Raw genomic sequence first — 22,310 nt, 5'->3', positions numbered from 1 at the left:
CACTGCTCTAATATTTCCATACTAGGGTAAATTCTGTTGAATTGTAAAGATAGTAAGTAAATTCCAAATGATATGAGTGGAGGAAAAATGCTGAATTTTATATATTGGGGTAGGAACTAAAGTCACATCAATCCCTGATCAGGTCTCTTCCCCTAGCATCCTTGTACAAACTTGTGTCTGGATAAAACTTTCTAATTTGAAATAGCTTTTTAAATTTAATTTCCTATTTGTTTTTATAAATGTATTTCAGTTGTTGCTATAGGAACAATTTTTTACATTGTAAACACTGTGGGTATAGCACCTAGTATGCCAGTCAAAGGCCAGGAATAAAAAAAGTCAAGTGAAAGCAGACTGAGTGCTATATACGTGTAAATGTTGTCATTGAAATGCAGTGGAGCAAGGAACTATTAGAACATCAATAAAAGTCAAAGGAGAAAGATTTGTATCTATATTAGCAACTTTTAAAGAAGCTATAATGTTATAGTAAATTAGGAAAGTGAAAAATGGGTTGACTAAAGGCAGTTAAAACAGCAACCTTTTTTGAAGCAAAATTGGAACTATCCATGGTACTGGAAGAACTTACCTATTTTGTTGTTTAGTGGCTTATTGTTTGTATTAGGTAGGGATAATAGTGCAGGTAAGTGGGTACTATTTGCATTAGCTTTGGGTAAAGAACAGGAAAAAGGCCAGTGTCCTTGTAAAACAGTTTAAATTTGGAAATAGACCTTGAAATAAAAAGGTCCTTGAACAACAACCTTGAAAATAATCTGGTACTAAGCATTGTTAGTGAGACCAAGTATTCTTGTTAACCTTGTAGAAACTGGCCTAATGACAATTCCTAAACAACTGTAACACAAATTCAACAGTAGCCTAGTTGAATTTGAAACCATTACAGAAGGGATGAAGTAAAATGTTGTTTCCCCTTACTGTTTTGGAATCCCATTTCCCTTAGGCAGGTAGTTTTAAAAAAGGTGTAGAAGATTTGGTGGATAGAGCAAACTAGTTTGATCTTCTGCATCTGAAAACTAGACAGATTAAACTTTATTAAACTATCTATATAATAAGTGAACCTAGATTAACTTTTTAGAAAAAAAACTTTTGTTTTGCTTTTAATCTTGGTTTGGACCACATGATGTGCTAGATTTATGGTTAGCTGAGCTCAACATGCATGCAAATGCAACTGTCATCTCAGTATTCTCACTGAAGTAAATTTCTAACGACATCTGTGCAAACTAAGTTAACCTTTGGAGGGGAAAGGAAAGGCAGACTGATGGCAGATACTCAAGGGGTAAGACAAGTGAATCATCCTTGTGGCATTCACACAGCAGGTAATAGCAGACATTGCTTGGCCTACATTTCTTTATGAATAGACTAATGAGATATTATAGGCCTATTCAAAAGAGGCTATCTTGATGAGGACCATTTCCTGAGATGAAATTTGGTGACGGCTAAAATTGGATCCCCTCTTTCATAAGCATAAGACTCTGAAATAAAACCAGATTATTTTTGTTGGTATCCTTTCCTTGCAATAAGTGAAAGTCTACTAAATATTCACAGAATGGGCAGTGAGAGGCTATCATTAAAAAGTGCTGATTGAAGGGTCAGCAGCAATTCTCTGAAACAGATTGCAAAAAGATAGCTGGGTTTACCATCAAGTATTCATCCATCACAGAATTGCTGGCAAGTCTCTCCCTTGTTGATACATATACAATATTTATATGATATATCTATTGTCATGTCCACATTATACATTCTTAAACCTTTAATTCTTTGCATTAAATCCTTAATTTTACATTGGTAGAGTACAGTTAGGAAATGTGCAATTGTTCTTGACTGAGGACTGCCTTTAATGGAATGAAATGAGCTAAGAACAAGAGCCAATGTGATTGTTGACTATGATGTTAAAGTAGAGCCAGGCAGATCTACTTTCAATCCTGGAACTCACTGTGTGACAGAGAGCTTATTGTTCTTTCTCAGCCCAAGCTATCACAATGTGGGATATAAATGAGAAAAGAAATGGTAGGTATACCACTGGAAAAAAAGTGTGTGTGTGTCTGTGTATTAAATTAAATCACCTTTCGATAGATAGATAGATAGATAGATAGATAGATAGATGATAGATAGATAGATAGATAGATAGATAGATAGATAGATAGATAGAAAGAAAAATGATTTAATTTAATTCCACTTATGTTTGTATAAATCACCCTTCTGCATATTTAATAATTAGATCATATCATTATCTTAAAAATGTAAGCTTTTGGAGAGATTCTGAGGATTGCACCCAAAACTGCTGGAAGCCACTTATGATTTTAGACGTCAAATGCAGTGATGTGCGGTCAGTGGAGGCAAGGGAGGCAGGGCCTCACCTCTCTTCATGGAATAATAGTATATAACAGTGATGGCGAACCTATGGCACGCGTGCCACAGGTGGCACGCGGAGCCATTTGTCACGGCATGCGAGGCGCTGCCCTGTGAGCTGGCCAGCGTGAATGCGTGCGCTGGCCAGCTGAGCTCACCCTTTTTTAAAGCCATTTTTCGCCCTCCCCAGGCTCCAGAGGCTTTATAGGAGCCTGGGGAGGGCGAAAAGAGCCCCTCCGCCCCCCCCAGAGGCCCTCCGGAGGCTTCATGAGCTTCCCTGAAGCCCCCGGAGCGCAAAAAACTGGCCCTACGGGCAAACCGGAACAGACTTCCTGTTTGCTCGGAGGGTCGTTTTGAGCGCTCCAAAGGCTTCAGGGAAGCCTCCTGAAGGTTCCTGAAGCCCCCGAAGGGCTTCTGGGGGGGCAGGGGAAGCTGTTTTCATTCTCCCCATGCTCCTATAAAGCCTCTGGAGTCTGGGGAAGGCGAAAAAAGCATGCAAAAATGGGGGGGTCGCACCTGTAGTGCACGCATGCGCACTGGGGGGTCACGCATTGCATTATGGGTGTGGCACGCCTGCACACGACCCCCCTGCGCTCCCCCCACTTATGGCATGCGAGCCAAAAAAGGTTCGCCATCGCTGGTATATAATATTATATACTATATATTATATATAATATTATATACATCCGTCCAGCCGTGCCCGGGAGCTGCGGAGGCAGAAATGTTGTCGGCGCCTCCGGATGATGAACCAGTCACTTGCTTTTGTCATCGGGAGGCCGATAACATTTCTGCCTCCGCAGCTCCCGGGCGCGGATGGACGGAGGTAGCCAGAATGGCGCCGAAGCAGTCCGGCGGGCGAACGAGCGAGCGAGCGAGGCAGCGAGATCTTCGGTCACTCGTCCACCGGACTGCCTCGGCGCCATTCTGGCTACCTCCGTCCGGCCGCGCCCGGGAGCTGCGGAGGCAGAAATGTTATCGGCCTCCCGATGACGAAAGCAAGCGACTGGTTCGTCATCCGGAGGCGCCGACAACATTTCTGCCTCCACAGCTCCTGGGCGCGGATGGACGGAGGTAGCCAGAATGGCGGCGCCGCCGAAGCAGTCCGGCGAGCGAGCGAGCGACGCAGCCTGATCTTCGGTCGCTTCCAGAGCCGGAGCGGGATGGAGCAGCCACCGCCTTGGAAGTGAGTCACGCGGACGGAGCTTTGGGGCTGAGGAGAGAGGCAGGGACGGAGGGAGTGAGGGGAGAGGAGCCGCCCCCCTCACCCCCCAGGCAATGGGGAAAGCTTTCCCGAAATGGGGGGGTGTCGCAGGAAATAAAAAGGGCGCATGCTGGGGGGGACGAAGGAGGCTTTGGCGTGCCTTAGAGGCGGGCGGGCAAGCAACAAAAGGGGCAGCGAGGGCGGGCGGTGGCTGCAGGCGGCAAGGCTTGAGTGGGGTGAAAGCGCAGCCCCTTTCGTTGCTTTCCCATTCACCCCGCTCAAACCTTGCCCGAGGGAGCTGGGGATCGGGCTTTGGGTTGGTGGGAGACCTTGAAGGAGTGGGGGGCGGAAGGGACTGGTGCCGGTGGAGGAAGCAATGCTACGCCGCGGTCCCCTTAATGTTCACTCAGGAAGGCGGAGAATGAGACCACGTGTGCAGCACACGTGGTCCCATTCCCCGCCTTCCTGATGACGTCACCAGCCTCCCCAGCCATAACCCTCACCGCACGTCACTGGTCAAATGTACCTTGATGTAAGATACAAACAGACAGATGCCTATCTAGAAACAATGCTCTAAAGTCACCATTCTCTGTGCATGTATAATATTGTAATTGTTGGTTCTGTCTGTTACAAAAGCTTAGAGAAAACACAGAAATTCTTTACCTTAAAAAGTAGAAGTCAAATAAAGAAACATAAGTAAGTTTTAAGCTATAGTTTTAAACTTTCCTCTCAATAAGCATTTTTTAAATTCTATCTTCAGCCCATTCTTTATACAAATGAAAGATATTCCATTAACATGCAGTTAATCTTCTCCTAATTGTTTTGCAAGATACTAGCTGTTTTCCTTGCTTATGTCAACTTTGTTTTCAATAAACATGGCTGGATGTGAATCCAAATAGTTCCAAATTGTAGTAAATTAAAAGTGCATTGATACATTATACAACCCTAGAATAATTCTCTATAACTGTATAGGTGATAAAGGATTATTACAAACATTTAATTTTTAATTACTTCTCTTTGCTTACTAAAAACTATTGGATGTCATAGAATCATAGAATTGGCAGTTTATCCAATCTGCCCCATTCAATGCAGAAATCAGAATTAGTATCCACATTGTTTAGTCTCCATTTAAACTCCATTTAAACACCATGAAGCCCATCACTCACCTTTTGATAAGTGAATCCGTTTTATCTTCCCTTAGACAAGTTCTCAAAATACGGATCTAAATCTTAATTTAAAAACTTCTGTTGGGCTTTATCCTCAGCCTTATAATATTCCCCAACACTCATTACTGTCTGTATCTTTAAATTCCAGTTAGAATTTCCTATTGAGGTGTGCCAAATAGGTGTACACAGACCTATTTAAAGTGTAGTTAAATATTTAAAGAGCAAGTATAGAAAAAATGGAATTTTTCTGAATGCTCAAACTGTGAACTGTGATGAGGCACAAGATGCATGTAACATAATTTTTTTTACAAAGACAGGTGAGAAAAAAGACTTTTCTACACACTCCAACCAACCAACTGTAGAAATGGCTGAGTTTTCTCTAGTGTGTATTGTAACTAATTTGCATTATTTTCCCATACTCATTTATTTCTTGTTTTAATTTGGTTTACACCAGTGACCAGTATTCTCTGACAAAGCAAATATTGTGCATAAAGGATGTATTTTGACAGTGTCTCACTACATATTGTAATAAAAATCCCAGAAGAAACAGCTTTGAGGACATTGGTCTACTGAAGCTGAAGGCATTTTGATCTTCAACTTTAAGGCTTGTTTGTGTCATATGCAAGGGTGATGGATGTGTAGTTTCAAATCCTCTTTCTTTTAAATAAGATTGGATCATTAGAAGTAACATACTGCTCTTCCTTTTGCTTCTATGCCCACGTTTTTGCTTGAGTAATCAATTTTGCAAAGTGATGGAAAGAAAAATTTAGCAAGGCTGAAAAGTTATTTCAAATCAGTCCTGCATCCTGAAGAAACTATCTCAGTTTCTAGCTGAAAAATGGAACAGGTTGAAAGTTTCTGAGAGAGAGCTTTTACTTGCAGCTCTGTTTTCTGAATGAGGTGAATCATTCCTTTGTCAGCTGTCAACATTGTACTCTATTTGACCTCAAAGAATATTTATAAACTATAATTGTCTATCAGCAGCTCAAATAGTTTTGGGAGCACTCTAAGGAACCATATAGGATCTCTTTTTGAGAACTGCACTGGTTGTTGATTGCCTTCAGAATTCAAGGTGCTCATTGTCACCTTTAATGCTTTTTATGTAACTGCGTTATCATTGCTCAAACAATTGTCTTTTTTTCTGGAGACATGCCTTAATCATGATATATTAATAAAACCACAGTTTGCTGGATTCACCTTAATGGTAGCCATAAATAATGGTTTAGCAATTATGGCGGGGAGTCTCCAAAATGTTGCATTAAATCAACAAGCCAACTCTTTCAGGCTTTGGCTACACAAATAGTTAAATTGTCTTCAATACAAAGAATTGATAATTGAACAGCCATCTGTTGCCCATGCTCTAGCTTTGCATTTTCTGCAATAGTGAATTACAAGATTGTCCAATTAACAGTGGACAACAGTGTACCATTTAACAGTGTACATAAAAGTGTTCCCTTAATTTGCATTTAGTATGAAAGTTAGATCTATATTGAATCAGACATTTCGACAAAGATAAAAAAGCAAGGCAATTTCCAAAGGCCAAAAGAAATAATAATTTAAAAATAAATAAATCACAGAGGTTTTTTTTTAGAGCATTAAGCTAAAATAAAACATTTTCACAAAGCAACAGAGGGGAGGTTTCCAGTTTATTACAAAATGGATAGGCTTTATATAATACACATTGCTTAAGACCACAGTTCTCAGATTTCACAATTTTCTATGCTTGGGCCAAGGCAGAGGGAGAGAGAGAAGAGAACTTGGGCCAATACGCATGTCTATTTTACATGTCTGTAAATGGCTAACAGTTGCAAAACAACCACAGTGGTTTAGAAACTTATATCCTGGATGCTTAGCAGTGATGCATACTAAGAAGTCTTACAGAATTCTGAATGCATTATACATGACCTGAATTTTCAAAGATGAATAGAAGCAAGAATCCAACTGAAATTGCATTTTAACTTGAAAGGATTTTTTTGAAGTAAAAAACTTCAAAGTATAAGAGGAAAACTTGTAAAACACTTATTAAACAATGAACTGCTGGTTTCCCAGTTTGACTTTTTCTCTCTCTCCAAAAATACAGGTAGTCCTCAACTTACAAACTTCATTTAGTGACCATTCAAAGTTACAATGGCACTGAAAAAGTGACTTATGAACATTTTTCACAGTTACAACCTTTGTAGCAAATGCTTGGCAATTGGTTCATACTTATGACCATTGCTATTTGCAAGGGTCACGTGATCACATTTTGCAACCTTTTGACAAGCAAAGTCCATGGGGAAGCCAGATTCACTTAACAACTGGGTTACTAACTTATCAACTGTAGTGATTCACTTAACAACTGTGGCAAGAAAGGGGGCAAATGGGGCAAAACTAACTTAACAAATGTCTCACTTAACAACAGAAATTTTGGGCACAACTGTGGTCCGAAGTCGAGTATTACTTGTACTGGATAATAATTATATAGGGCTGGCTTTTTTTATCATACTTCTTTTGCAACTTCAAATATCATATATTGTAGGTCACAAGCAACAACATAAAATGCACAATAATATAATCGTAAAATTATTAATATATCAAACAAACAGTTGATATATTAACCTAAAACCATACCCAGATATGAAACAACAAGCATGTCAGGGAAAAAAACACCCTGTTGGAGATCAATGGACCGTGGCTGTTTCCCTTCCGCATATCTTTTGAGATATTGAGAAAAATAAGTCTTTAAAGTATTCTAATTAATAAACAAACTTTAATAATAAAATAATAAAATAAATGATACAGAAATAACTAAAGGTTACATTTTGATAATGAAAGCTACGTTTGCCAAAGTTGGCTGCCGAACAAAGAAGAGAGGAATTTTGGAATGTGTAACGCGTGCGCAATAAATCACTTTCAGATAAGAACCTTTTTTTGTTTTATGACCTGCGCAATAAAGCTTTCTTAGTTTAACTCTTGAGTGTCAGTTTAGGCAGTTCAGGCCTAGCAAACTTTTTAACATCGTGACAAAGCATTTGTCACATAGTTAGATATCTACCCTCTGTCACTGTCCAACATACATTGAAAAACACAAGAAGAACTAGTGATAGTGTAACAAACCAGATCTATGAATATTTTTGGAGAGAGAACAAGTTAAACTGGGAAAGCAGGTTTAACTTGACAAATATATAGCTAATCATGCATTTGTTAAATAATGCACTTTGGGGGATATTGGGGAATTTCCTTACTTATATGGAAACTTTTTCTCCTTGCCTTTGGAATGAAATAGTAATAGAATTTACGACAGAGAAATAGCAGAGTAACAATTTGTTAGAAATGTGAATAGAAAAAAAGAGTGTAGAGGTATATATTGATGCTGATTTATCTGGACTGAAAGTTGCCTTACTTTTGGTGCTTATTAAAGGATTAACTATAAGATACAATTTATTTCAATATTCTCTGCTTATATATTGCAAATAAAGCAGTTATTATAAAGTTCTGTCATTGGAAGGCAATTAAATCCAATGAGAAGCCTTTAATACTGGCTTTAAAAGATTTTCTTGGAGGTATGGATTTATAAATCAGTTTAAACTGGCCATCATTCTGTTCTTCCAAAGTTTTCTTTTTTAAAAAAAAAGAGCTGGAAAATCAGCATTCATACACAGATTATAGATTATATAGCTTTGTATAGAACTACACCAAATTTATATTTACATATTTCTTTCTCAGTCATTTTCAATTAAGCCAGCATAATGCATTTCAGATTTTCATATGTGCTAATAAAGTATATACTTAAAAAAATAAATTCACTCTTCATAAAACTTTCCCTCTTTTGTGTGTATTTTTCCCATTTATATGCCCTTTGTACCTTTTTTGAAATAAATTCTATTCAATGCTTCCCATCAGTGTCTCAAAAGCATCTGCAAATTGCATCATTTTATTCCAACAATGGACTTCTATTATATCCACGTCCTATAGATAAATTTTGAACTAATAAAAGAATCACGACTGAGAACTTCAGAATTCAATTTTGTGGGAATCTTTTACAGTACAGAAGAAATTAAAGATCTAATAAAGCAAAGGGCACGGTAGCTCTCAAAACCTAAAGAAGGACCAAACCAACAGACAAAGGCTGAAACACAGGTATCATGAACAGAACACAATATATATTTAAAAGCCAAAATATTATTAAAGGATAAAGAAATCTATATCCTACTAACACTATCCCAATACAGAAACTAGACAACCTGATCAAGAGAAACCTCAACGACCCAACCAAGAAATATCAAATCACAAAGGAAGAAAAGATGAAAAGCAGTGGCATTATCCTTCTGTGCTTCTATGAATACCCCAAAATGCACAAGCCTAACATACCTCTTTCTCCAAATGTATGACTATCAGGGGCCCATCATACAACATAATTAAATAACTTATAAAAAGATTGCTCCAGAAAATCGGATCTAAAAATAGGATATGAAATTATGATTTAACTTAATGTCACAGCACTTTTTATATCCATCAACCCAGAACTAGTGAAAGAATCCATGGCAACAGTACTACATGACACACCAGACCTAAACAAATTCATTAAGATCAAAATACAATCATGAACCTTCTCAATCTCTCCCTCATGCCTACTTTCAATGTGATGGAAAAATATACCAACAAATTAAAGGTACACCAAGGGGTCCACCACTTTAGAATCCATCACTGAGTCTGTAATACAGTGTCTAGAAACTATAGTAGTCTAACACATTCAATCAAAAGCATGGATCCAGTATATAGATGAGACCTTCATCATAATAGAAAATAAAAACTAGAAAAGGCACATGAAACTATGAACAACTTCTTCAAAGAAATTAAATTCACAAGGGAAAGAAAAAACAGTACACTTCCATCACTGAATAATCTCATCAGCCAAAGAAATGACAGCAAATTAGAAACATGAATCTATAAAAAAACAATCTATACTAACAAAATGCTCCATTACCAATTTAACATCTTACTATAGAGCAATTAATATTATATTTTAAAAAGATAACACTACTATATGTCAAAATCATCTCAGGAACAACCAAGACTATTAAACATCATAGAGCACATAACCCAACTAAATTCCTGAACAAAATATCTCAGATAAACCAAAAGACCCAATAGTCTAAGAAAAAAAAACAGGAGTCATCTACAATATACAGTGTAAGGACGATAACAGCTACTGTGTAGGAACAGACAGGCAAAAGACCAGCAGAGTACATCCATAAACAACAACTAGCAGTCTGAAGACAATGAAAACTCACAACACATGGAAAGACTCAATTATAGTTTCAATTAGGAAACCATAACCATCCTAGAACAAGCTGGATCCAAAAATGCTAGAATATTCTTGGAAGCCTGGCATTCAGATAAATCAGTCATCAATAAACACAGAAACAACCCATATTTACACAACATTCAAAAGAGACAATAGAAAAGCTAAGAAGGAAACACAATGACAAGAGCACATCCTCTCCAACAGCCAATATCCAGATAAGGAGAGATTATCACTAGTCAAACAATCAAGCAGAAAACAATAACCTAATCAAGGAACTAGCAATGAGAAAACCAATCCCCCACCAACTGGCAGGATAAGCTACTGTATATAAACAGGGAACAAACCTCACACTATTCTTTATGATTATGTTCAGGTAATAAAACTATGCAAGCAAACAAACTCAAAAAGCATCAAGGACATTATATCTATCTATCTATCTATCTCTATCTCTATCTCTATCTCTATCTCTATATATCTATATCTATCTCTATCTCTATCTCTATCTCTATCTATATCTATATCTATATCTATATCTATATCTATATCTATATCTATATCTATATCTATATCTATATCTATATCTATATCTATATCTATATCTATATCTATATCTATATCTATATCTATCTATCTCTATCTATCTATCTATCTATCTATCTATCTATCTATCTATCTATCTATCTATCTATCTATCTATAATCATGTCTGGTTATCATCTACAAATGCTCATTTAGAATTTCAATAATACAATTTAGTTCAGATTTACTTAGGACCAAAGTTAAACACATAATGGATATGAAGTTTTCAAATAGCACTGCTGAGCTTATTAATTGGGATCAAGGCTTGGGAGAAGAGGATAAAACTTTCCATCTTCATATTTCATTTTTTCTTTTAAATCTCTCACTTGCTATTTTTACCAAATTATGCAATTTTTCAAGATCCCAGACACCAGTCAATTGAAACCTGGACCTGGGAATCAAAAGGATCTGGCCAATCAGAGGTAACTAGAAGATGTAAAAATGAAAGCTAAAGGGACAGTTTCATTGGAACTGAATTGGAAAAATTTTAAGAATCTCAAGTACAATTAAGAAGCTGAAAACTGCAGTCATTTGTTGTTAAATGAACAACTATACATTTTCTCAGAATTTACTGATGCATGAAAGGCATGTAAGCAGCTGGAAAAAAATAGATAGGTTCATATGTTTGATTATATCATTTTTTTCACTTTCACTTCCTGGGACAAAATATTAGTGAGTGAAGAGAATTCTCACTTCCTTACATTATTCTACAGTATTTGTGCAAAACAGATCTGTCTCCCTTTGCTGTTATAGTAATTTTTTCCCCAAACAGATGGCATCCTATCACATAACATCACATACAAAAGGTACTGTGGGTGATAAACATATGGGTATTATTAGCTATGAAAACAGGTTCTTCCTTCTTTAAAAAGCTGAGAATTTCTTCAACTTCTACAGTGCCAAAATACATCGTCTCTCATTTTACCATTTGAAAACATTATAGGAGTATGTCACTCCAGATAGCTATCCTTCAAAGCTTCTGTAAGCGTTCTGTGCTTTCCCATCTAATGTAAATATATCACACAGTACTTTCCCTGGATATATCCTCTCATTCTTTGCTAATACTGTAGACTATATAAAATAAAGAGTTATAATCAGTTGATTTAATATAATTTAAGTTATGAAATAATTAAAGATATATGTGATCGTTGAACCTCCCTTTAAAGCCTTGAGCAATTTTCAGTGATACTATTATCAATATAGTAATTAGTAATATGATTTCCTATTATCTTAGACCACCATTATCCTAGAAATCTTTGAAAAACATATATCATTCTGCTATTCATTGTAGTCCCACTAAAATCTTAGAGACAATCTTGCTTATGCTGGAACTCAGTAAGAAAGATCTCATGCATATAATCTGAACGAGGAAAAATATTTTGGGGCCAAAAGATTCCCTCCATATTTTGGGGCCAAAAGATTCCCTCCATATTTTGGGGCCAAAAGATTCCCTCCATATTTTGGGGCCAAAAAATTCCCTCCATATTTTAGGAGCAGGTTCCTCTGAGCTCCAATTTTATTAAAATGAAATAGATTAACAGAAACTGATTTATTACTGTCTCCTGTGGCATATATTTTTGGTCTCTGTTTAATGTATGAGAACAGTTTTTCTCATTTTAATTACATTATATGCAGGTGGCAAATGGCATTAATGAGGTAAACAGTTGAACAACTTGCCTCCAGGAGTGACTTGAATTTAAAAAGATAATTTTTTGAACTTGTTTTAAAAGAAAAGAGAAAAAAAAGGCAATCTAATGGGTTTCAAATTCTGAAATATAATCGAGCTAGAAACTGTTGCTTGTGTATAAAAGTAATTGTTTTACCCAAAATTCAAACTTCAATGCCTATAAATAAGTATGCCTTGATGAAACATGTATACATAAAACTATTCAAGTAAGCCAGAGGATTTTAATAAACAGCACTGAGAGAGAAGATATATATAGGTAGCTCTTGCTTACTAACAGTTTCATTTAATGAATCTTTAAAAGTTACAATGGTGTAAAAACTCAGCTTTACTGCAATTTATGTAATGAAATGAATGATGCATATTTTATTAAATTTGTGTGCTCCCATCTTGTCTAGAGATAACGGGTTGATTTACAAACATAAATTCTTCCATTTACTTCCCTTGTGAAGTCCCACAATCATAGGATGGCTACTTGTGCTTCCAACAAGCAGAGTTAACAGTGAACACACAAGTAAAATGAGACACAAGTAAAAAGTCATGTGTCTTGCTTAATGCAGTGTTTCATTTAATGACTGAATAGGAAGTGATTGAAGTTCCTTGTGATCATATTATTTCCTGCTTAGTGACCCCAGCATTTAGTAATGGGATTGTTGGTCTCAATTGTAGTACCTAAATGATGACTACTTGCAATTTTTAAAAAGTATAACTGAAATATAGAATTCTACAAACAGATTTTCTCCAGTTTGACATTTTGGCACACAATGGAAAATGGATTTGCTTACCCTATTACAATACAAGACACAGCTGTTCCCAAAAAAGCATATGTCAAAATGGATCCTAAATTGCGAAAAAAGTGTCTCTAGAAAAAGAAAGATAAACATAATTTTGTGAATGCTATGTATTTTAGTATGTTATTTATTTATATATATATCCCACATCTATTATTTTTACAAATAACCCAAGGCAACAAACATATTCCTCCTCCTAGTTCTCCCACATATTCCTTCTTCTATTTTCTCCACAACAACCACCCTTTGAGGTGAGTAGGGCTGAGAAAGAGTGATTGGCCTAAGGCAGGGATGTCCAAACTTGGGAACTTTAAGTTTGGACACCCCTGGCCTAAGGAAACCTAACTGGCTTTCATAGCTAAGGCAGGACTTGAACCTACCCCCCTGCTTTCTAGCTTTAACTGCTAGACCAAACTATAATTGTATGCTTTCATCAAAATCTACACCAAACTTACTGGTTTCAACTATTTTTTATATTTTATTTCTTAGATTTTTAGACCGCCCCTCTCCCAAAAAGGGACTCGGGGCGGTGTACAGTCAATACAAATAAAACCAGTCATAATAATAAAATACATTTAAGATACATTTGGAGGGGGAGATAGGCTGTACTAAGAAATAAATATATTCTAATCCTTAAAAACATCACTATTAAAACCCCAAACCCAATTAAAATGAATAAATCCCCGGGAGATAAAACTAAGAAAGTGCCAGGCCAGCTGATTGAAATAGGTGAGTCTTTAACTTTTGCCGGAAGGAACGGAGGTCGGTGGTAGTTCGAATGTCCGGGGGGAGGTCATTCCAGAGGGTTGGGCCCATCACAGAGAAGGATCTACTCCTAGGTGTCGCCCGCTGGCATTGCCTAGCAGACGGCACCAGGAGGAGCCCCTCCCTGTGTGAGCGGATAGGTCGCAGGGACGTGTGTGGTAGGATGCGATCCTGCAGATAACTAGGTCCTATGCCATGGAGCGCTTTAAAGATGGTAATCAATACCTTGAAACGCACCCGAAAGGCCACAGGTAGCCAGTGCAGCTCGCGCAGGAGAGGTGTTACGTGGGAGTAACGAGTACTTCCCATAATAACCCGCGGGGCTGCGTTCTGAACTAGCTGCAGTCTCCGGATGCGTCCCAAGGGAAGCCCCATGTAGAGGGCATTGCAGTAGTCCAGGCGAGACGTCACCAGCGCATGAGTGACCGTGCGCAGGGCACTCCGGTCCAGTAGGGGGCGCAATTGGCGCACCAGGCGAACCTGGTGGAACGCCCCCCTTGCCACGGCTGCCGCATGGTCCTCCATTGACAGCCGGGCATCGAGGAGGACGCCCAAATTGCGCGCCCGCTCCACGGGGGACAGCTGTTCGCCCCCTATGGCCAGCGATGGAGTCAGCTGGCTGAACCGAGGTGCCGGTACCCACAGCCACTCGGTCTTGGAGGGGTTGAGTTTGAGTCTGTTGTCCCCCATCCAGACCCCGACGGCTTCCAAACACCGGGACATCACTTCGACAGCCTCGTTGGGGTGGTTTGGGGTTGAAATATACAGCTGAGTATCATCAGCGTAAAGATGGTACTCAACCCCAAAACCACGGATGATCTCACCCAGCGGCTTCACATATGCGTTGAACAGGAGAGGCGAGAGGACCGACCCCTATGGCACCCCACAAGTGAGTGGCCTCAGGGACGACCTCTGCCCCCCTGTCAACACACATTGCTTCCGGTCGGAGAGGTAGGAGCCGAACCACCGTAAAACGGTGCCTCGGACTCCCATCCCCTCCAACCGGCGCAATAGGATACCATGGTCGATGGTATCAAAAGCCGCCGAGAGGTCTAATAGGACCAGGATAGAGGAACAACCCCTATCTCTGGCCCTCCAGAGATCATCAACCAACGCGACCAAGGCTGTCTCAGTGCTGTGCCCGGGTCGGAAGCCGGACTGACGTGGGTCTAGATAGTCGGATTCGTCTAGGTGTCGTGGAAATTGCTGCGCCACCACATTCTCAACAACCTTCGCCAAGAAGGGGAGGTTGGAGACTGGACGACAATTAGCTAGCTCCATTGGGTCGAGCGAAGGTCTCTTGAGCAAGGGTCTCACCACCGCCTCTTTCAAGGCGGTTGGTAAGTATCCCTCACCCAATGAGGCGTTCACCAGGCCCAGGAGCCAGCCTCGTGTCACCTCCCAGGCTGCCAGTACCAGCCAGGAGGGGCACGGGTCCGTTAAACACGTGGTAGGTCGCAGACGTCCACGCAACCTGTCCAAATCCTCGGGGGCAACAGAGTCAAACTCCTCCCAGAATGGTCTCTCAAGACTCGCTGTTGGCAGCTCGTCTGGTCCACTGACGGAGGCCCACCCGCTCCGGATCTGATCGATTTTGTCCTGCAGATATTCCCCAAACTCCTCTGCTCTACCCTGTAAGGGTGTCTCCCGCGCCCCCTGCAATAAAAGGGAGCGGGTCACCCTAAACAGGGCGGCAGGGCGGTTATCCGCGGACGCAATAAGAGCAGCACAATGTCTACGTTTGGCCGCTCTTATTGCCACAAGGTAAGTCCGCAAATAGGCTCTTACCTGTGTTCGGTCAGATTCGGAGCGTGAGGACCTCCACCTGCTCTCTAGACGTCTCCTGTGGCGCTTCATCACCCTAAGCTCCTCAGTAAACCAAGGAGCCCGGGTGGGTCGATGTCGCAGGAGAGGTCGCAAAGGCGCAACCCGGTCCAAGGCCCCAGTCGTCGCCCTATTCCAGGCAGTCACTAGGTCCTCGGAGCGGGAGCGGGACAAGGCTACAGGTATTGGCCCAAGCTCCGTCTGGAATCTATCAGATTCCATCAGGTGCCTGGGGCGGTACCAGTTTATAGAGTCTGGTTCCGCCTCCTCGCGGTGGGGGATAGCGCCAGGGAAGTCCAGCCGGAGGGATGAGTGGTCTGACCATGACAGGGGCGTGATGACTAAATCCCCTATTCCCAGATCACTCGTCCACTGTTCAGATACAAAAATGAGGTCCAGTGTGTGGCCCCCTTCGTGAGTGGGGCCCTGCACTAATTGGGTCAGGTCCATGGCCGTCATGGAAGCCATGAACTCCCGAGCCACCTCGGAAGCCGCTCCCGTTGACGGCAAGTTGAAGTCCCCCATGACCAAAAGTCATAATTAACAGTTGTCAATGCTTACATTCCAGCAAGTAAGAAATATCTTCTCCAATACATATTTAACAGTCTGGGTGTCAGGCGTGCCTCCTTCAACAAGAAAGGAAACACCCAACTCCAATTAATTAGAGAAAAGGTACTTTTACTGGATATGTAATTAAAACAATGAAAGTGAAGCAAGATCTGAGGCAAAAAGGCGCAAACATATACATATCAAAAGTTACCCAAATCCCTCCCCCTAATTACCCCCACCCAATGTCCAATCTCCAATCCCCAAGGGTGTCATGTGGGGTACATCTTCAGGTGGCCTCATTCAGTTGGTATGCAGAGACAGTTGACCTTGATCAAACCCAAACACAGACCTTCAGCAGGTGCAGAAGATGGTCAGAACAAAACTCCCTTCTTCGAGATGTCTCCACCAGCCCGATTCCCCTCCCAAATACCATGAGCCCCTTCCCGTCCCAAAACTTAAACACCTTTCATTCTGTTTCATAAGATTAACTGTTTGAGGTATTATTTGAAAGATCAGCACTTTCCTAAGTAATGAAGACTGCTATTTATTTGAGTTTAGAAATTTGAAGTGATTTTTCCAAGACAGAGAATGACTTGAAGTGTTTTGTATCCTGTATTGCAATATTGTAATTTTAAAAGTATCCAGTGACTGGATGCAGCCAGGATTGAGCTCATAAACAGAAACAAATTATTTTTTTTATGATTAGATTTGCCACTTTCTATATTGCAGACTTAATTTAAGCATTTGCAGGGAAAGTCTTTATGATTTAACTGTATTACAAAAAGAATCAAAATCGTAATTTGCAGTTGGAAACATTTTTCTTTTTCTTTCTTTGATCTCTCTGGTCAAATTAAAACATTTTGGTCCCAGTCATAAACAGCAGACTGTCTGCTACTATTAAAAGAAACCACTTACCTTTTTTAAACTGTATCCTGCATGAAAAATAATGGGGGGTAATAGAACATTGAAGAAGATGGAAGGATCAAAAGTCATCTGCCAGAAAGAGCAAGAAACAGATAAAGAAACATAAAATAAGTATTAGGTCTTTGAAACGGTATCACTCTTTACATTAACATTTTACAGATAATAACACTGATCAATATTTAAGAAAACATTTCTTTCTGGTATCCTTATACATTTTTACTACAGATGAAAAATATATAAGGAAAACATGTATAAGACATGAAATGATAAAATAGCAAATTGTGAACGAAGGCAAATATACATGTGTCTTAGGATAATGTTGCAGGATCCAATCTGAAGTGGTCACAAGCTCAGATTGGATCCTGCAATTAGCAATTGGCAAATAGCAAACCATTCAAATGAATTTCAAAAGTAAAAATAAAAAAATATTATCACATTTCATTTTCCGCAAAGGCTCACTTGATTAATGCAAATTTGTTTAGTGTCAATATTGTGGGACGCCTATTTAAGCAACGAAACGTAAGCAGCTAAGTCTATATTTTTATTGTAATTGTTCAATGAAGCTTCTGCAAGTTTGTTTATAAAATTTATTTGCCATCCATCTTGTGGTTCTGGAAACTCTAAGCAGCTTAAATCAAGATAAAACAACACACAATAGCAGTAATACATATAAAATGGATTAACATTACAAAAAAAGTAGAACAATGTAAAAACAAGGGTTTGGAGAGAAAAGGTAGTGTACCTTCTCTGTTAGTGTACCAACCATTTCTACCCAGCAACTCCTTCAGGAACACATATTCCAGATTGCCATAAACTTGCATTTGGAACAGACTGAGATATTCTGCTACTTAGGGCAATGGGTATAATGTTACTACTTCATCTAATCAGATACAGAACCCTGCTAGGATAACTGTTGAATCTTATTTCAGTGTGGGTGATAGGGCAGTTTCTTTTCCTGCACTCTGGACACCCAAGCTGCTTGGGTGGCTTATGGTTTTGGGAAGCAGATGTTGCCTGTATCTCAGGACTTGCAGCTTCAATAACTGCTCCATTGTTTGGAAAATTAGGACCATCTCTTGTTTTTATTCCACCAATTCTTTTTCAATGTGATGAAATAAAAACATTCTTTGGACATTTACTTCAAAGCAGTAGCAATTAAATCCCAAGGGAAGACATTTGAAGGCAAAATTTCCAACTGGTTGGGGGTGTGTGTGTTTCAGATTGAAGAGCATGGAGTGTCATGGCAACATCAAAATGGTGGAAAGAAAATATCTTTTTTTTAAAAAAAACAAAGTTTTATTGGTTTTTTTAAAATTTACAAGGAAAAAGGTAGTGGAAAGGTGTACAAATTTTAGCAGTTGCAAAGTGTGGTAGGCGCCCCCTCCCTCCAAACTCATAGTATACATCTGAGTATAAAACATTAATACATAGTCATATATAATCAGCATATTAGTTCTATTGGTACTTTCAATCAGTTTAATACATTGTAATATATAATCCGCATGTTAATTCCATTACTACTTTCGGTCAGTTTATATCAATGAGATTTTCTTATTCATTTTGTGATCTGAGCTTTCTTGGTATTGCCCCTTCTCCCGGCCCCTCCCGTGTCCTGCATATCTGTTGTAGGATCTTCTGTTTTTTCTAGGTGTATTTTGTTTTTTTCCATAAAGGCCTGTGCCTCTATGGGTGTGTTAATTCTAATTCTTGTCTCCTCCCAGAATATCAACATACCTTCAGGCATCAACCATCTAAACCACACCCCCTTCTGGTATAATTTATTTGCCAATTGCGAATAATTTTTCCTTTTTTCCCTAATTTTCTTGGGGATCTGCTTCAAGATAGTTATTTCCCTATCATGGTATGTCAGGGCCTGCCCCCTTTGTACACCCAGAATTTCGTCTCTTGTGCTTTTTCTAAGAAACTTAATATGTACCTCCCTGGGTACATTGTGTGTTCTGGCATAAGCTGAATTCACTCTATCTCCCATTCCATCTGTTGTTTTTCTTTGTGTATATATTCAGCCAAAATGTTTGTCATGATGTCCCTTATGTTTTCATCATCTGCTTCTATCACGTTTTGAAATCTAAGATAAAAGGACATTCTCTCAAATTCTGTTTTCATTTGTTGGGTATCAAGTTCTTTGTTTCCCTTCTGCACCGCTTCTACCACCCCCTCACCTCCGCCACCCCACCCTCCACAAGGTCCAGTCTCTGTGAGTTCTTATAAATTTGGACTTGGTTCTCTTTAATTTCTTCTTTCATTTCCTTTAATTGTTTCTTAATTTCCTCTTGGCTCTGTATGAGTTGCTGAAGCATTTGTTGCAAATCCATCTCTGTACTTTTAGGTTGCATCAGATACTGCTCCCAGGTGCCTGGAGCGAAGCGGGGGGGCCCCCACCAGCCACCGCCGATGCGGGGATCCCCTGCGATGCCGCCCCTCCGGCAGGACGCCTCTTTGGGGCGTCCTGTGCCCCCCAAGGAGTGGGGAAGCCCACCGGGGAGCCGGAGCGAGCAAACGAGTTGCCCGTCGCCGTCAGCCGCCGGAACCGGAAACGAAAGAAAATATCTTAACCTCTTTACTTATCTGAGATTTATTTATTGCCACAGGCCAAAATAAATTCTAGTTTATGTACAAAATAGAAATCATGGTAACAATAAAAACAATACATTGGGCACTATCTAATAAAATGAAATTCAATGGTGAAAAGAGTAAAGTTCTACATTTAGGCAAGAAAAACGAAATGTACAGGTACAGTATAGGTGTACTTGCTCAATAGTAGTAACTGTGAGAGGGATCTTGGAGTCCTAGTGGAGAACCACTTAAATATGAGCCAGCAGTGTGCAGCAGTGCCAAAAAAGCCAACACAGTTCTAGGCTACATAAACAGAGGGATAGAATCAAGATCACATGAAGTGTTAATATCACTTTATAATGCCTTGGTGAGGCCACACTTAGAATACTGCGTTCAGTTTTGGTTGCCATAGTGTAGAAAAGATGTGGAAACTCTAGAAAGAGTGCAGAGAAGAGCAACAAATATGATTAGAGAACTGGAGACGAAAATATATGAAGAACGGTTGCAGGAATTGGATATGTCTAGTTTAATAGAAAGAAGGATTAGGGAAGACATGATAGCAGTGTTACAATATCTCAGGGGTTGCCACAAAGAAAAGGGAGTCAAACTATTCTCCAAGGCACCTGAGGGTAGAACAAGAAGCAATGGGTGGAAACTAATCAAGGAGAGAAGCAATTTAGAACTGAGGAGAAATTTCCTGACAGTTAAAACAATTAATCAGTGGAACAGCTTGCCTCCAGAAGTTGTGAAGGCCCCAACACTGGAAGTCTTTAAGAAAATGTTGGATAGCCATTTGTCTGGAATGGTATAGGGTTTCCTATCTGGGCAGGGGGTTGGACTAGAAGACCTCCAAGGTCCCTTCCAACTTTGCTATTGTATTGTAATATCACAATGTAATAATGTACATGATAATTAAAAAAACCTGAACCAATGATTTCATACTGAATCAAACTTTCTGAAATGCTCAATAAGTTTTTTTTTATGAACTTCCAGAAAGGTGGAAGAGGGAGTCAATCTTGCTTGGGGACCAAACTGCTCCCCAAAGAGGGGACTATTTACAAAAAGAATTATTTAATTATTTTGTGACATGAACCCTTTTGAGAGTCGGCTGAAAATCATGAATTCCTTTTCAAAAAAATGTGTTTACATACCCAAACAAAGTAGTGAAAACAAATCTGTAACTTTTCTGCTATCTATGTTCATGGACTCCCTGAAAACTATCCAAAGATCTCTAAGTTTAAAAAGATAGGCCAGTAAGTACAGAAGCTGCTGAAACTTCCAGCCAGTCCACATGCATCAAAAAGTATGTTGAATTTTTGAGAACCAGAGACTCAAAAATCTCCTAAGTAACATGCAAAGGGATTATAGTAGCTCTAATCATCTCATTATACTCAATCCATCCAATTTTCCAACTCAGAGAAAATACAAACAATTCATAGCATTCAAAATGTTAAATAATAACCATAATTTATATCAATTGAGCTTTTGGCTGGCCCTTCCCTAATATGATCTAGGACAAATTAATATATGCCTTTTGAAGGTTTGTTATTATTGTAAATCAATTTTATTTAACATAAATATTAGTTGAAATTTCAGTAAGAGTGTTTCTACTCATTAGCAGCAACATAAAATCCTTTCTATTCCCACCTGGAGCCACAGGAAATGCTTGGTACTATGGCAATGGTACCACTTTGCCTCTAAGGACCTTTTACTTACTAGTATTCAAGATACTTAAAGAGCAAACTATTGCAAAGGAAATTTCATATCAGTTTCCTAAATTGTTTTCTTAATTTGTATTGCCTTGCTTTATTCACATATTGTAGCAAATTATAATGTAGTCTGGATTTGGTTTAGTGTACTGTGTGAACACAGTTACCTGGGATTAAATAAACTATAATATATTATAATGTATAACCAGGTCACTGTCTTCTATATATTTTAGAGACATGGTAAAATAACCATGTAAATTTAAGATATTATATCCTGCTTCTCAGAATTTTTTTCAGAAATATTTATGAATATATAAGAAAGTAGATAAAGAATAATGCAAAGATGACTTGGGTTCAAATTCTTCAGAACTTGATTGGAGATGTAATGCAGAGAGTCTGTGCTCAACACAGATCCTCTAGCAAAGCCTTTACAAGATCAAGGGGACATTTGAAGGAAGTTTCAGTTCTGAATATGGCATGGAAGATGATTCCCTTACTGATGACATCTTAGTAAAAAAGAATTATGGCTAGTAGTCATCACTCAGGGTGAATCTCCCGACACATCTTAGTCTGTCGAATTGGGTGACTCTAAGGCCTTCTGCAAATAATCTTCCCTTCATGCTAACTGTTGAAAAAATGTTTTAAGGCTTTGTTTGTTTTCTCAATCCCAGAAACAGAAAATGTAACAAAATATTATGAAATTTTAAAGAACGCAAGGGATTGTAGAGCAACTGTGATGTCTTCTGCATGAAATGTTCATAGACTTCATTTTTAAAATAAGCAGCATGATATCCAGATGGACATACACAAAATTTATTCGGGAAAAAAGGGAGGAAAATATAAAGAATAAAAAAAAATAAGACATAGATTTTCAAATAAAAGTGATAAAATTAGTGT

The 22,310-nt window shown here is 39.0% G+C and overlaps 1 protein-coding gene across 1 annotated transcript in view; it reads right to left on the bottom strand.

Moving 5' to 3' along the window:
• The window catches only part of SLC9A9 (solute carrier family 9 member A9), a 272,019-nt gene that overhangs the window by 237,785 nt on the left and 11,924 nt on the right, over positions 1-22,310 (bottom strand). The window contains exons 3-4 of the mRNA XM_081953842.1: positions 17,122-17,199; positions 13,063-13,139 (exon numbers count right to left, since the gene is read on the bottom strand). Coding sequence (XP_081809968.1) covers positions 13,063-13,139; positions 17,122-17,199 — 155 coding nt within the window. The remainder of the gene's footprint in view (positions 1-13,062; positions 13,140-17,121; positions 17,200-22,310) is intronic.

This window comes from Natrix helvetica, assembly GCF_964273705.1.
Source record: "Natrix helvetica genome assembly, chromosome: 5".
Classification (NCBI taxonomy): domain Eukaryota; kingdom Metazoa; phylum Chordata; class Lepidosauria; order Squamata; family Natricidae; genus Natrix; species Natrix helvetica.
The sequence above is the reverse complement of the archived record's forward strand: the minus strand, read 5'-3'. Positions and strand labels throughout refer to the sequence as shown.